This window comes from Oncorhynchus tshawytscha, linkage group LG09 (genome assembly GCF_018296145.1).
Source record: "Oncorhynchus tshawytscha isolate Ot180627B linkage group LG09, Otsh_v2.0, whole genome shotgun sequence".
NCBI lineage: Eukaryota > Metazoa > Chordata > Actinopteri > Salmoniformes > Salmonidae > Oncorhynchus > Oncorhynchus tshawytscha.
This window is the reverse complement of record NC_056437.1, coordinates 64,321,445-64,336,867: the sequence shown is the minus strand read 5'-3', so window position 1 is coordinate 64,336,867 and position 15,423 is coordinate 64,321,445. Positions and strand designations below refer to the sequence as shown.

Below are 15,423 nucleotides of genomic sequence, written 5' to 3'. Positions count from 1 at the left end.
GAAATTAAATACCTCATATTTTACCTTCTAAATTTCTTTGTGTGCACCTATGTGCTTCTCAGAATAGAACCCTGTATAACAAAGCTTCAAAATAGCAGTTGGAATTCTCAGACTCCATACAAGAACAGACAACCGTATGTACAAATAATCAAGTATATGCCTTTGTCATGTTGACCGTCGTCTCTGAACCATCACACCATCATTACGGGTCGAGCCTCTTTAGCTTTCAGTCCCACTCCAGAGCCTGCAAACCCAGTTCCACCCTGGGAAGGAATAAAATAGAAAATATTATATTAACATCAGACGGTCTTCAATTACCCTTACAAACTAAGTACCCTGCTTGGTCTAGTACATACATACTCTTTTAAACTCAAACACACGCTCCAACACTCACCCTCTGTAGTGGGATGATGTCCTTCTCTGTGAGTTTGTCTCCGGTAATCGGGTCCGTCATGTCCTTCCTGATCAGCCTCTCCACACACTCCTGAGTCACCACCGCTCCACTGAGAGGGAGAAGGGAAATAGATTTAAGAAACTGAAGAAGCGAGGGAGAGAGGTAGTAGAGGTGGTCCAGTAAATAAAAAGGAACCGAAGAGGGGTATACTTACGAGGGTTTGAGAACGGAGCAGGGGACACTGTTACCCAGAGTGTCTTTAGTCACGGCACACAGGTACCTCTCCTGGGAACAACATTACACAAGCTATTAACCCAATGAGCCCCACTAACGCCGACGGGTTTGGGATTTCTAACCCCTTTTGAGCTATATACTTCTGGGTATTGGATTTGTCCATTTCTTCTGCATCTGTTGATACCAACAGATGTGTGATTAACAGGGGCTGAGCTAGAACAGTGTTTGTGAGACAAGGATGGATCCCGGTCTTAGAAAAATGTCTGTAGAGTCCGAATGGTTTGAGCTACACACCATTTATGAAAATCATGAACCTGTTACATGCTCTGCTCTAGGACGCTCACAAGCATCATTAGAAGGTAAGGGGTTTTTCTACATAGATCATAGGAGATCCCAGGACAGTGTAATAAGCTTATATAGTTGCTAACTCCAAACAGTAGTCACTGACTAGTTGTACATTTATTTCCCAGTGAGCAAAACATTTCTGTATTTACAGCAATCAAATTCCTTTTGCGCAGGTTTTTACTTTGGTGGACCTTTTTTTATTTTATTGACACTTGTCAAGAAAACTCATGAATGCAACTATTTATGTAAAAGAGGGAGTTGCATGGAGTTAGAGATAACAATGTGTAACAGTGTGCAGAGGTTGTGGTGTGGTCAGGCACTGACCTGGCGTGCGAGCAGGGCCACTCGGTCCAGACTGGGGTCCAGAGGAGTGAAGTGTACATTGGTCAGCTCATTCATCTTCAGAGGCCGGCCAGACATGGGACACACTACAGTCTTACTCTGAGGGGGGGAGAGAGAGCGAGCGATGATTGAATTTGAACTCCCCTTTATTGGGTCAATAATTTGCTTTGCACAAACCCATTGAAATAGCAAACAGCTAAAATGTATGGTGGAGAGGGAGAAGGAAAGACCAACAGATCAAACACCTGGGGACAAGCTGACCTCAGAGAGATAACAGATAATAGAGAGATGGAGAACAACAGGGGACAGACACAGGGAGCACGATGACATTGACATTTGGACAAGAAACCTAACAAGCTCTTGGCAGTGGAAGAGTCAACAATTGTTTCCCTAGGACAAAGGTCAGATCCTCAGTAAAGAAAAACAAGTGACCAGACAGCTGTGTTGAATGAGAGAAATGAAAAGAAGTAGAGTGAAAATGTGGGATAAGGGCATGGGGTAAGTCAACACTTTAGGACTTTGGCTTTCACTCACAGGTTTCTTGAGTATGGTGGGTTTGGCCTCTGGGGTGAGACTGGGGATCCAGAAGCTGGGCAGGGCTTGGGAGGAGCTGGTGCCGGCAGCAGGAGCAGAGGAGTCAGCTTTTGATGTACTGGCTGATGTACCCGCAACACTCTGGCTATCTGACTCTTTGGCCTGGCCTGAAGAGATAGGTTAGGTTAACTCAATCTACTGTTCTCTGTCCTACGTTCCTTCCAAGCTAGTAGACACACACTTACCAGAGGTAAAGGGGTTGATGGGTTTGGACACGATGCTGTTCTCCCGGGTCTTGAACCTCTCTGCTATTCCCCTCTCCTCAGATTTAGACTCCAGACGACTGTCACTCTTCTGAGTCTGTTTCTGCTTCTCGTACGCCTAAGATGAACAGTGAGAGGGTCAGATGAAGACAGATAGAGCTCGGTGCTTATTATTGGATGTATTAGGTTACAAAATGCAACTTTTTTTTATATCATGTTAATGACATGTTAGAGAGACTACACTGAATGATTCAGAACCTGAATAATCATATTTGTCAGCCTTATGAATTATATCATTGACATGATATTTTTCTAAAGTTGGATTTTGTAACCTAATACATCCGATAATAAGCACCGAGCACCTTTGACATAGTGGTACAGGATTCTAATTAACAACTTGAGGACTTCACATGTTGTGGTCGTCATCATCTTCAAAGTTGCTTCTGATGGTCGCAAGAAGCTAAATTAACACGACGAGCCTAATTCAAATGTAAAAGGCTTTGAAAAACAAACAAACTTGGTACACGCTCAGTGCTCCATTGACATTTCAGTGAAAAGTGTATACTGAAATTCTAAATGTCACGTCTCAAAATCGATATCCATCTTACCTTTATATTGTTTGATATCCTGCAGATTCGAGAAGAAATATAACATGTCTAAAGGGAAGGTGAGCCTGTCAGTAGCCTTAAATCTTGCACAGAATCCAGCCTAGCTGAAGCGATTACATTTTCCAGATTTTGTTTCACTTTTTTCTCTGGCCTCCATTGATTTAGTCACCCCAATTCTGGCCATCCTACAACCATTGGTTTCGTTAAAGGATTATGTACACAATTAACATACCCATTGGTCAAAATATGCGATTGGCCACTAATTAATTAAATATCTATCGAGTGAGAGAAATAAAACTAGTCTCGGTGTTTTCTGTACCATTTCCCAAATGGGACCATTTTAAAGCCAGTTACCTTCATTTTCTTGGCGATCTCGGTCTTCTGGTGGAGTATGTACTCCAGGATGGCCTGTTTTTCATACAAGTATCCATCTGGACTGGAGATACAACATTAACGTTTTTACGACACACAAACGGGTTATAAGCGAGTTACACAACAATTATGTATTTGTGTGAGACAAGGGGATTGCGGCTTACGTTACAACGGGGTCCCTGCAAGTCTGGAGAGAAAGGCAACAGCAGTCGAAATCCTTTATGGCATCCTTTCCTAAACGCACACTTTGCGTCCCATAACCCGATGCCGCTAGATAAGAGAGAGCAGATGACGCTTAGCTGGCATGAACAGCTAACGTTAACCAACGTTGTAAAGACTCACCAGTGTCCTTCCTTTTCTCGTGGTAGGTGTAAACGGCTCCCGCCGTACAATTTTTCCCATGCCGAGTCATTGTCCCCTAGAGGTAAAAACACGTTAGAAACACTAGTTATCTAACGTTAAACAACTTGCTAGCTACCAGAAAACATGTAGGTTAACATGCAAGTCTTAGCTAGCCAACGATAATGCTAACCAACGCCAACTGGTCCCACGACCAAACGTCAGCACCAAGCTTTGATAGTAAATAAATAATAATAATTACCCTCTTTGCATGGAACTGGGTAGTAGTTGAATCTAAAGAACAATAATACTATTTTTTTTTAAATAGCTTCTTTATAAACAATATGTGCGTTTCCAACACTGTCCGTTTCTAGCGAAGTCAATCCTGCGGATGTTGGTACGCCAGTGAAAGTTGTTCGAGTCGTCTTCTTCATGAGTTGATTGTTGGATCCCATCCAATTTTTGGTGCATACACCGCCACCTACTGTACTGGTGTATGAGGGCATTCACGGCCTACCTACATTCAATTATTGATACGGTAATACAACATTGGGGAAAAGGAAAATTGCCCAGCCAACTATTAAACCTAAAAATAAAAAAATACTACCCCCATTCCACTATTTAACCCTATCTAATCCAACAGTCTGAGAGGACAGAACACTACCACTCCACACCCCTTGCAACTGTTCTGCAGTAAATCCTCGCAATCCCAAGTACTTCTCTGCCGCTGGCACCACAACCTCCTTTCTGTGACTTCCAATCCATTCCTGCAGTACAATTGATAACCATGGCTATGAATGCTAAAAATCCCACCTTACTGAAGCACATATTCTTTCTCTTTCCCTCTCATACTCCATCAGTACATGCTCCTCTGTTTCCTGGCAGTACACCTTCACACCATCTTGTTGGATGCTTTCCTATCACATTTAACTTCTTATTCAACTGGCTGAGTCCTGCCCTTAATCTTGTAAAGATGGCCTCCTCTCTTTTGTCTCTTCCTGCCGTCCGCCCCTCCATGACATTCCACTGTACTTGGAATAGATGCCTGCCCTTAGGGTCTCTGTTACACTGCTCCTACCATCACTGCACCACCACATCAGGCCTTTTGCCTCTGCCTTGCTCATTGAAACTTCAATGTCCACCACGTCACTGCTAAGGGTGTTTAGCCAGTACATCAGTTTTAATAATGTTCTGAGAATGCAAATTTGAAGTTATTTGAAGGTAAACATTCTAGGAACATTCTCTAAATGTTGTGAATGTTTTGAACGATATGTAAAGGTTATCTTGAGTTTTTTTTTAATCACCGCTAGCTTAGTTTCTGTATTGAACAGATAGGATACATGGAAATTATTTTGCTTAGTTATTAATCATGCAAACACATTTCTTTCTTATTGTGGCACAGCATCAGTGAAATTCAAAACAGTGTCTTCTGTTCTTTATCTATGGAATTAGTCTACTGCAACACCAGGATGGAGCAACCATACCACGTTTTTTTTGAACTCATACAAAGCTGTTAATTTTATTCTAGTCAAATGTGCCCCATTTCAAAGAATACAAACACTTATTAAGATCAGGTGTGGCCAATTAGTGGACACAGCCAACAAAGCTGAACACAGTTAACACGAGAGGATAGAGAGTTTTATTGATGCTGAGAACAGAATGTATATGTTTTTAAATAACATTCTTAGGTCTTTCTTTGAATGTTACTAATGTTTTCTTGTTTTTTTATGGAAAGTTTTCATCATGTTCTGAGAACATGACTTTGTGAAGTTCCTTAAATGCGCTGAGAATGTTCCAATGCCAAGCAACTATCCTGCACCATTACCAGAATGTTGTGGGAAGGTTGTATGCAAAATAACCATAGGACAAACACGCTCTCACCAAGCCCTAAGAAACATATGGTTCTCAGAATGTCATGTGCTAGCTGGGTACTCTGTCTGGCTTGACTTCTTCAACCCACTGCAATGCCATCTGCTCCACCGTGTATGCAGACCTCATGGCTTGGTTTATGCTCTGACATGCACAGTGTACTGTGGGACCTTATATAGACAGGTATGTGCCTTTTCTAATCATGCCCAATCAACTGAATTTACCACAGGTGGACTCAAATCAAGTTGTAGAAACATGGCAAGGATTATCAACGGATACAGGATGCACCTGATCTCAATTTCGAGTCTCGTAGCAAAGGGTCTGAATACTTATGTAAATAAGGTATCTGTTTTAAAATGTTTATACATTTGCAAAAATGTCTAAAAAGTTGTTTATGCTCTCGTTGTGGGGTATTGTGTGTAGATTGATGAGGGGAAAAATATTGAATCAATATTATATTAAGGCTGTAATGTAACAAAATGTGGAAAAAGTAAAGGGGTCTGAATACTTTCCCAAGGCACTGTACATGTAATGTTAGGGTTATGCGGTTGTCTCAACTAGCTGTAGTTGTCTCAAATGAGAACACTTACTGTAAGTCACTCTGGATAAGAGCATCTGCTAAATTACTAAAATGCCAAATGTAAATGTTTTACATACAGATCTCATATTATTGTATTGAATTGTTTCGTTTTTTTTACATTTAAAAAACGTTTGTCACAAATGTATCATTTGTACATTTCATATTAAAAATGTATTTGTCTCTCTGAAATGAAACCATCAAGTGATAGATTTTAAACAGATACATGTCATGCCATGATTAGATATTGAAAATACACAACAATCTCTTTATTAATTTCAGAAATCTATAGCGTTTTGGAATTAAACTCTTCATTGTTTAGAGTTGACATTGACGTTGAGACTAGTGAGTACTGCCAAATTCTCTAAAACGATGTTGGAGGCGGCCAGCATCCCGGAGTCACCTCTTCACTGTTGACTTTGAGACTGGTGTTTTGTGGGTACTATTTAATGAAGCTGCCAGTTGAGGACTTGGGAGGCGTCTGTTTCTCAAACTAGACACTCTAATGTACTTGTCCTCTTGCTCAGTTGTGCATCGGGGCCTCCCACTCCTCTTTCTATTCTGGTTAGGCTCAGTTTGCGCTGTTCTGTGACGGGAGTAGTACACAGCATTGTACAAGATCTTCAGTTTCTTGGCAGTTTCTCGCATGGAATAGCCTTCATTTCTCAGAACAAGAATAGACTGACGAGTTTCAGAAGAAAGTAATATTTTTCTGGCCATTTTGAGCCTTAAATTGAACCCACAAATGCTGATTCTCCAGATACTCAACTCGTCTAAAGAAGGCCAGTTTTATTGCTTCTTTAATCAGAACAACAGTTTGCAGTTGTGCTACCATAATTGCAAAAGGGTTTTCTAATGATCAATTAGCCTTTTAAAACAACAAACTTGGATTAGCTAACACAATGTGCCATTGGAACTCAGGAGTGATGGTTGCCAATAATGGGCCTCTGTACACCTACGTAGATATTCCCTAAAAAAATCTGCAATTTCAAGCTACAATGCCCATTTACAACATTAACAATGTCCACATTGTATTTCTGACCACATTGTATTTCTGATTTGAATGGTAGTGTATATTAGAGTTATGTTCAAATGTTATGCAGTAATAGTATTCGACTCCAACTATGTTGACCTGTGAAGAACAAAGAAATATACTGAAAATAAATATAAGCGCAACATGCAACAATTTCAAAGATTATTCTGAGTTACAGTTCATATGGGGATAAAAATCTATTGAATAAAAATGAATTAGGCCCTAATCTATGGGTTTTCACATGATTGGGAATACAGATGCATGCATCTGTTGGTCACAGATACCTTTAAAATTCCTTTGGATACATTTTGTGCATTCAAATTGCCATCTATAAAATGCAATTGTGTTCGTTGTATGTAGTTTATGCCTGACCATACCATAACCCCACCGCCACCACGGGGCACTCTGTTCACAAGGTTGACATCAGCAAACCGCTCGCTCACACGACGCCATACACATGGTCTGCGATTGTGAGGCCGGTTGGACGTACGGCAAAAGTCTCTAAAACTACTTTGGAGGCGACTTATGGTAGAGAAATTAACATTCAATTCTCTGGCAACAGCTCTGGTGGACATTCCTGCAGTCAACATGCCAATTGCACGCTCCCTCAAAACTTGAGACATCTATGTCATTATGTTGCGTGACAAAACTGCACATTTTAGAGTGGCCTTTTATTATCCCCAGCACAAGGTGTAATGATCATGCTGTTTAATCAGCTTCTTTATATGCCACACCTGTCGGGTGGATGGATTATCTTGGCAAAGGAGAAATGCTCACCAACATGGGCGTAAACAAATTTGTGCACCAAATTTGAGAGAAATAAGCTTTTTGTGTGTATGTAACATTTATGGGATAATTTATTTTAGCTCATGAAACATGGCACCAACATGTTGCATTTATATTTTGTTCAGTATATACTGTAAATTCTGCCCAATGACAGTCAACAATTTACACTCTATGCTTATATTCCCCATTACACAATATGAATCTTCCAATTGAAGCTGAAATGATAAAATACCCCATGTTTGCTCATATCTGACAATATATTTTGTTCTGTTATAGCCTAATTCTAGCTGCATTTTCCATTTAATTTGACAGTGCACATAAAAACATTACAGCACAAATGTTTAAAATGTCCCCTTTTAGTTTATTTCATACAACCCCACTGTGTTTAAGAAACACAGATATGACTTTAAAATATGAATGCATGTTCCTGAGAAGAATACCATGAACCTGTCATCTAACAATTATACACAAACAGCTCAATTAAAGTTATTCTCATCACAACTTCCATAGGCTATCCATTATATCCAATATGTGTATCCAATATCTCTACATCCAGTGTGCATGTTTGTGGTGTTCTCAGTCAACAACAAAAAAGACAGAAAAATAACTTATAACTTATTAAAAGTGAAAATAATGACAGTGAATACAATCCCTTGGTTGCAGTATCTTCCTTGGCCACATGGTGGCGACAGGGGGCTTATTTGTCAGCTTCGAAGACGTCGGCTACAGTCCTAACGGATAAAGGGAGACAAGTGGTTGGGTTATGTTCCATCAATCTTTGATTTTACTGCGCGTCAGTCTTCACATTTCTACTCACACAGGTAGGCCTATTGAAAGGATCACAGGGTGAGGTGTATGTGAATTTGGGTGTGATAAGCTTGCCATTTGGATTTGTTAACTATATATTTTTTCTCACCAATCTACACATAATACCCCACAATGACAAAGTGAAAACATGTTTTTTGACATTTTTGCAAATCTATTGAAAAAGAAATACAAAAATATCTCATTTAGCTAAGTATTCACACACATGAGTCAATATTTTGTAGAAGCACCTTTGGTGGCGATAACAGCTTTCAGTCGTCTTGAGTATGTCTGTATTAGCTTTGCACATCTGGTTTTGGGAATTTTCTACCATTCTTCCTTGCAGCTTTTCTCAAACTTTGTTAAGTTAACGCTCCTGCTGGAATGTGAATCTTCACCCCAGTCTAAGGTAGTTTGCACTCTGAAGCAGGTTCTCAACAAAGATTTGGCTCAATTCATTGTTCCTCTTTATTCGTACCAGTCCCCCAGTCCCTGCTGCTGAAAAGCATCCCCATAGCATGGTGCTGCCCCCACCATGCTTCACGGTAGGTATGGTGTTATACAGGCGATAAGCTGTGCCTGGTTTTCTCCAGACAGCGCTTGGCATTCAGACCAAAGAGTTACATTTTTGTCTCATCAGACCACAGAATATTTTGCCTTGTGATCTCAGTCTTTCACGTTCCTTTTTGCAAACTACAGGCGTGCTGTCATGTGCCTTTTTCTCAGGAGTGGCTTCTGTCTGGCCACTCTCCTATAAAGCCCAGATTGGTGTAGTGCTGTAGAGACTCTTGTCCTGCTGGCAGATTCTCCCATCTCAGCCAAGGAACTCTGTAGTTCTGTCAGAGTGGTCATTGGGTTCTTGGTTACCTCCCTGACCAAGGTCTTTCTTGCCCGGTTGCTCAGTTTGGTCAGACGGCCACCTCTAGGCAGTCCCCTATTTTTTCAATTTCCCTATGATGGAGACCACTGGGCTCTTGGAAACTTTCAACACTCTAGAAATAGTTAGTTTATACCCTTCCCTAGATATATGCCTCATCACAATTCTATCTGAGAGATCTATGGACAGTTCCTTGGACTTCATGGTAATACAATTGCAAATATTTAGGTTTATCATTACGGGGTATGTTGTGTAGATGGGTGAGAAAAACAATCAATGTAAATCCATTTTGAATTCCGGCTCTAACACAGGGGTATGAATACTTTCTGAAAGCTCCATAGCAAGCTACTTCCCTCGCCGTAACGTTAACAGAACTGCAAAGAAAACAGTGCTCGGTAGGCGGAGGCGCAAGACACGGCGTGCCGACATACTGATACAGCTGCCCAGTGGGAAGCACCTTAGGTCGGCAGGCACCTCGATTCAACACCGGTGTCATTTGCTTGTCGTTGAGCTTCCCAAAGGCAGTAATGTTAGCTAATTGGCATGTTACTGTGAAATAAACAGAACTATTTTTAACTAGTGGCTGCCATTTAATGTCTGTTTTGATATGCGTGTAGCCGAAGACATCTTTCCACATTATGTGGATAATTGTTTCTCCATCCATACGATACGGGCCGTACTATTACAAGCAGCCTCATCGGCAGTGGACACGGCATGTAGTGGAGCAATGCTAATGGGTGTTTCATGTGGCGTGCTCCTTGTAGTAACTGCATTCCGCAGATAGATATTATTTGCCATTTTGAGAATACACGTAATTCTGTGTCAAATTGAATGTTGATAGCTCACACTGAGGAATTCAAAAGGTGTTATGTCACTGTGAACGTGTAACTGTATCTTACTTATAGATCGATCCAGTCAGCTCGTCCAGAAAACCACCTTGGGGATTAAAAACAGACAGTGAGCCTGATGTTTCTGCTGCCTGGCTTTCAAGCTCAAACATGCCTCTAATAGCGGCAAGCAGTTCAAACGATCATTCTTTATCAAACAGTCCCACGCCCCTGTCTTACCTGGTTGGCAAAGAGTGCTGCAAACGGGACACACGTAGCAGAAGTTGCAGATCTAAAGAAATAAGCAGAAAACGGGGTAAGCCATCAGAGAAGGATAAGAAATAAAGGAGTATATAACATCATAGAACATAACTGGAGGGAGTAGCTTCTCTGATCTGACTTTGTCGTTGCATCATAACCAGCCCTCTTGATGTCAGAACACATTTCTTTGGTTCCAGGGAGAACCCTTTTTGGTTCCAGGTAGAACCATTTTGGATTCCATGTAGAACCCCCTGTGGAATAGTTCTACAGTTGGAACCCCAAACAGTACTCCTTCGAACCAAAAAGGGTTCTCCCTGGAACCAAAAACAGGTTCTCCTACAGGGACAGCTTAATAACTTTTTTGGAACCCTTTTTTCTGGGAGTGTAGGTTACTAGTGGTTGAATGGGAAGGTCATTTTACCTGGCAGGTGTCACAGTGCTTAGACTCATCTCCCTCTGCACATGGGCACTTGTCGCAGGTGTCACAGTGCTGAGAGAGAGAGAGAGAGAGAGAGAAAGAGATGGGGAGAGAGAGAGAGATAAAGAGATGGGGAGGGAGAGAGAGAGAGAGAGAGAGAGAGAGATAAAGAGATGGGGAGGGAGAGAGAGAGAGAGAGGGAAAAGGTGAGAGAAAAGAAGAGCGAGGGGGAGAATTTTTTGCCATTTTTGCCATTTTTAACAAGGATGGGGAAAATGGTGCAAATTGTTTTACCAATAAATGTAACCACATCCACAAACACCAAACTTGTGTTTCTATCTAGATGGTGAGACCTACCTCACAGTATTCACAGTATGAACAGAGGGATCCTTTGTGATACAGTTGACCGTCATCTTCCTCCTCTTCATCATCATCCTCATCATCGTCGTCATCGTCATCATCATCATCATCATCGTCGTCATTATCGTCATTATCATCAGCTGCAGCCGGCACATCATCATCATTGTCGTTATTACCGTCAGCCTCTGTAAAATAAGTTGTTCATTCCCATCCTAACACGTATGTGTGTATCTGTACATTTTCTGTGATAGTGTTAATTAATGCATTTTTGTTTGTGTAAGCAAGTGTAACAGAATGGCAGTGTAGAGTTCATTCATACTGTACAAAACTAATTTCCTACATACAGTCCCGCATGCACACACTAGTTCTACACGCTCATATACTGTAGACAGACACAAATTCTAACCGCATACCCAAACCAGTACAATGTACAGACTACCTCACAGAAGCTTTGTACATACAAATACACATAGGTAGATTATAATCACAAACACCCATAAAGAAAAGTCCAATCATTTTAAAGATATATATAGGTTCACACTCAGCGTGACCATACAATAAACCATTCCACACTAAGATGACCGTTTGACCTTTTCCTGTTCATTTGTCTCAAACAGACTTTGTTTCAGTACTATCTCCCACCTTTTTCATACTACACAAACGTACTCCATGCATGTAGTCAGTCACCAAACCCATGACTCCAGGCAACAACAGAAGTACATCCATGCAACTCATCATGATCAATTGATTTATTCTATGATTGAAAGTGGGGTTAGAGAGACATGATCAGAGGTGATATTTTGTCACAGTTTTCACAGAAAGGGGTTGTTTCACAGTCAACGAAAAAGAAAGAAAGAAAATCCACATAAAAATAAGAGCAAACTCTTGGAGTAACTGTCATCTCTTGTCAGTTGACTACCTAAAACAGATATATTTCTCTCTTTTTCCCAATGCATTTTTCTTCTCCAAAATATGAAAAACCTCAACATCTACGTCGAGGACCAGGCTAGAGGTAGCCCAAACAAACATAGCTTGATCTGGTGTAGCGAACGTCACCCAAAAAATCTCTGATATCTGACATACAATCTAACTAAAGTGGTATCATACCCAATTATACAAACTAATGTATTTTCAGAATCATTTATATTCCAATTATCCTCTCTAAAGTGAAAAATGACTAATGGCCATATAAATATTGAAAATTAGTTTTTTAAGAAAATAACGGAAGACTCTGTTCTCAGCATGAATGACTATCTTTGTACAAATATAATTGTCTGAGAACCGCTTGAGTGAGTATTACAAAATATGAATGGATACATTCACAGATGTGTTATTAATATGCATTCACAGATGTGTTATTAATATGCATTCACAGATGACGTAAAAACATAGACCAGGGTTGCATATACAGTACATTAATTTCATTGGAACTATTCAACATACAGTGACAAAGAAGGAAGCTCTACAGGGAAAGAGAGAGATTGAGAGATGTGGAGAAAGAGAGAAACTCTATCGACGCTTTTGCTATTACCACTCCTGACTACTCTTATCTACTAAATTCATTCATTCTTTAGCCCTCATGTGCCTCCCCTCACCCCTTCCACCTCCTGTCTGTCTGTCTATCTCTATCAAGCCTCCTCTTTCTACACCACTGTCTCTCTTTCTTTCTCTGTAGGTTAGCATGGAGGAGACACAAATACAGGTCAATCCAATCCATAACCGTGAGAAAGGAAGGACGGAGTGAAAAAGAAGAAACCATTATTTCAAACAAGACACAAATCAAAAGATCTGAATTTTATTATGATCCGATGACTGACTCTATCAAGTCTCTGTGTTACTTTTAAATATATATATATTTTTTCCTTTTTCCTCATCATTACAATGCTTCTGTAGTCCCCAGGTTCATATCTACTGTAGGATGACACACAGTTGGGACTCCAGGCGGGCCAGTTCAATTTCCCCAGAGTGTTCATAACTCTATTTAAGCAGGGAAGAGAACACAGAGAGAGTCAGACAGACACAGCAAATGTAATGGACAGCTGTAAAGGTGTGAAGGAGGGACTTGTGTACTAGTATCTTTTCCTATATCTACTCTGATTGGACAGCTGAACTGAGTGACAGGCTGAGCCGAGAACTAACTGACAAGGAGAGGTTCTGCAGGGCAGGGAGAGGTAAGGAGAGGGGAGTGGCCAAGGTGTGGCTAAGCCCCTCCCCTCTCCCTTTTTCAACGGACATAGTTTCAGACAGGCAGAGAGGAGTGGGGTTAGGGTCACACAAAGATGATGGCGAGGGAAGGTGGATAAAGAATGCAGCATCATTTAAGTGAACTTACCTGTGTGGTCATCATCGTCGTCATCATCGTCGTCATCATCATCATCATCATCATCATCATCATCATCTTTGTCATCGTCGTCATCATCATCATCATCTTTGTCACCGTCGTCATCATCATCGTCATCATCATCATCGTTGTCATCATCATCATCATCATCATCATCATCATCATCATCATCATCATTATCGTCGTTATCATCATCGTCGTCATCATCATCGTCGTCGTCATCATCATCGTCGTCATCATCATCATCATCATCGTCATCATCATCATCGTCGTCATCGTCGTCATCATTGTCATCATCATCGTCGTCATCATTGTCATCATCATCGTCGTCATCATCGTCGTCGTCATCATCGTCATCATCATCATCATCATTGTCATCATCATCGTCGTCATCATCATCGTCGTCATCATCATCATCGTCATCATCATCGTCCTCTTTACTGTCCCCATCATCATCATCATCGTCATCGTCATCATCGTCATCTCCCCCTACCTCCGCTGCATGCTCCCCCTCGTCATCAGCTACTACATCCTGTTGGGGGGCCAGCGGCAGGTCTTGAGCCTTGACGCCAGGGGCAAGAGGGGTCTGGAAGGTGCAGAGCAGGGCTAGGAACAGTCCCAAGAGCCACGTCTTAAAGGAGGCCATGATTAATCTCAGAGCAAAGGGTTGAGAGTGAGGGACGATAGATAAACAAGGAGAGTGAGGGATGATACCAGATAAACGAGGGATCACTCCCTTTGCAGTGCAATGGTTTAGCACGTGCACACGGACACCCCCAGAGTTCGTTGCCTTTCTGTCCCACACACACACAAACACCCACCCACACACACACACACACACAGACCCTAGGAAGAACGGCCCCCAGTTATAAATAAGTGCACACAATAGGCCTGTGTAATGGCCAGTTGAATGATTTCCAAGTAGAAATCCAGACACTTGTTCTCAACTCACAAAACAATGATGAATCAAATCACTCCTGGAAAAGGTAGGTGTCCTTCTCCTTTGGAAAAAAAAAGTAGCCCTCTTGTCCTCCTTAAATAGTGTTTGTCTACCCCACCCTTTAAAGTTTAAGAATGCTGTAAAAATGGCACAGTTCGAAGAGACCCCGTTGCAGACCCGACACAGACGGCACTAATGTGGGACGGGCAGCAGAAGAGAGAGACCAACCCGGGGGGTAAGATGAGAAGGAGGGGGGGCAATTAGGCTGAGTGACAGGGGCAAATGCAGCACCGTTGACCATGCACCATCTAAAATGGAATGAACAGGGAAGAGAGGCAGATAGCGAGAGGGAGGGAGAGAGAGAGAGGGGCAGATATTGCTTGCTTTTTTGCCGTCATCAAATGTTCAAATTTAACTTTAGAGAGGACGGTGGGAGAAGGAGGCTCAGGCCAGGATGACCATATATCGTGAAAGAAGAGAGGTGTAAGGAGGAAGAGTTGAAATAGCAAAGGGGAGAGGGAGAAGGGTGATATCCGAACTATATCAGTGGAACGAGTGAGGGAGAAAAGAGAACGTTGGTGAGACCAGCAAACAGGCAGGTATGCATGTGTTGAGAGAAGAAATATCAGCTATCAATTGGAAACTATTGACCATTGTCAATGCCCATGCCAATTAGTTTTGTACCAAATGTTCCACTCAGTTTTTTCAATTCTCACAATTCTAGCACTGGAGGAACAAGCAATGAGCCAGCCCTTGGCTACTCACACACATTACCAAGCATTTCAGGCACAATGATCAACAATGAATGGCTCGGTCTTCACACTCAACCCATATAGCCTTTTCACTACGTTCCCTCTGAGTACACCCCCTCCCCGGTACCCCTCAGCCCCGCCTGAACA

At 41.6% G+C, this 15,423-nt stretch overlaps 2 protein-coding genes across 2 annotated transcripts; both read right to left on the bottom strand.

Annotated features, from left to right (window-relative positions):
* Position 1: 1 nt before the first annotated feature.
* LOC112261532 (nitric oxide synthase interacting protein) lies at positions 2-3,859 on the bottom strand. The gene is made up of 10 exons (XM_024436948.2): positions 3,694-3,859; positions 3,435-3,510; positions 3,257-3,362; positions 3,075-3,156; positions 2,095-2,230; positions 1,850-2,016; positions 1,298-1,414; positions 609-679; positions 395-503; positions 2-263 (listed from the first exon to the last, which is right to left on the bottom strand). Exons 2-10 carry the CDS (start codon positions 3,502-3,504, stop codon positions 192-194), a joined length of 930 nt encoding a protein of 309 aa, XP_024292716.1. The 5' UTR covers positions 3,505-3,510; positions 3,694-3,859; the 3' UTR covers positions 2-191.
* Positions 3,860-8,036: 4,177 nt separating this feature from the next.
* Positions 8,037-14,982, bottom strand: LOC112251997 (serine-aspartate repeat-containing protein F). The gene is made up of 6 exons (XM_024422870.2): positions 13,576-14,982; positions 11,241-11,428; positions 10,887-10,955; positions 10,445-10,496; positions 10,277-10,313; positions 8,037-8,427 (listed from the first exon to the last, which is right to left on the bottom strand). Exons 1-6 carry the CDS (start codon positions 14,228-14,230, stop codon positions 8,394-8,396), a joined length of 1,035 nt encoding a protein of 344 aa, XP_024278638.2. The 5' UTR covers positions 14,231-14,982; the 3' UTR covers positions 8,037-8,393.
* Positions 14,983-15,423: the final 441 nt, after the last annotated feature.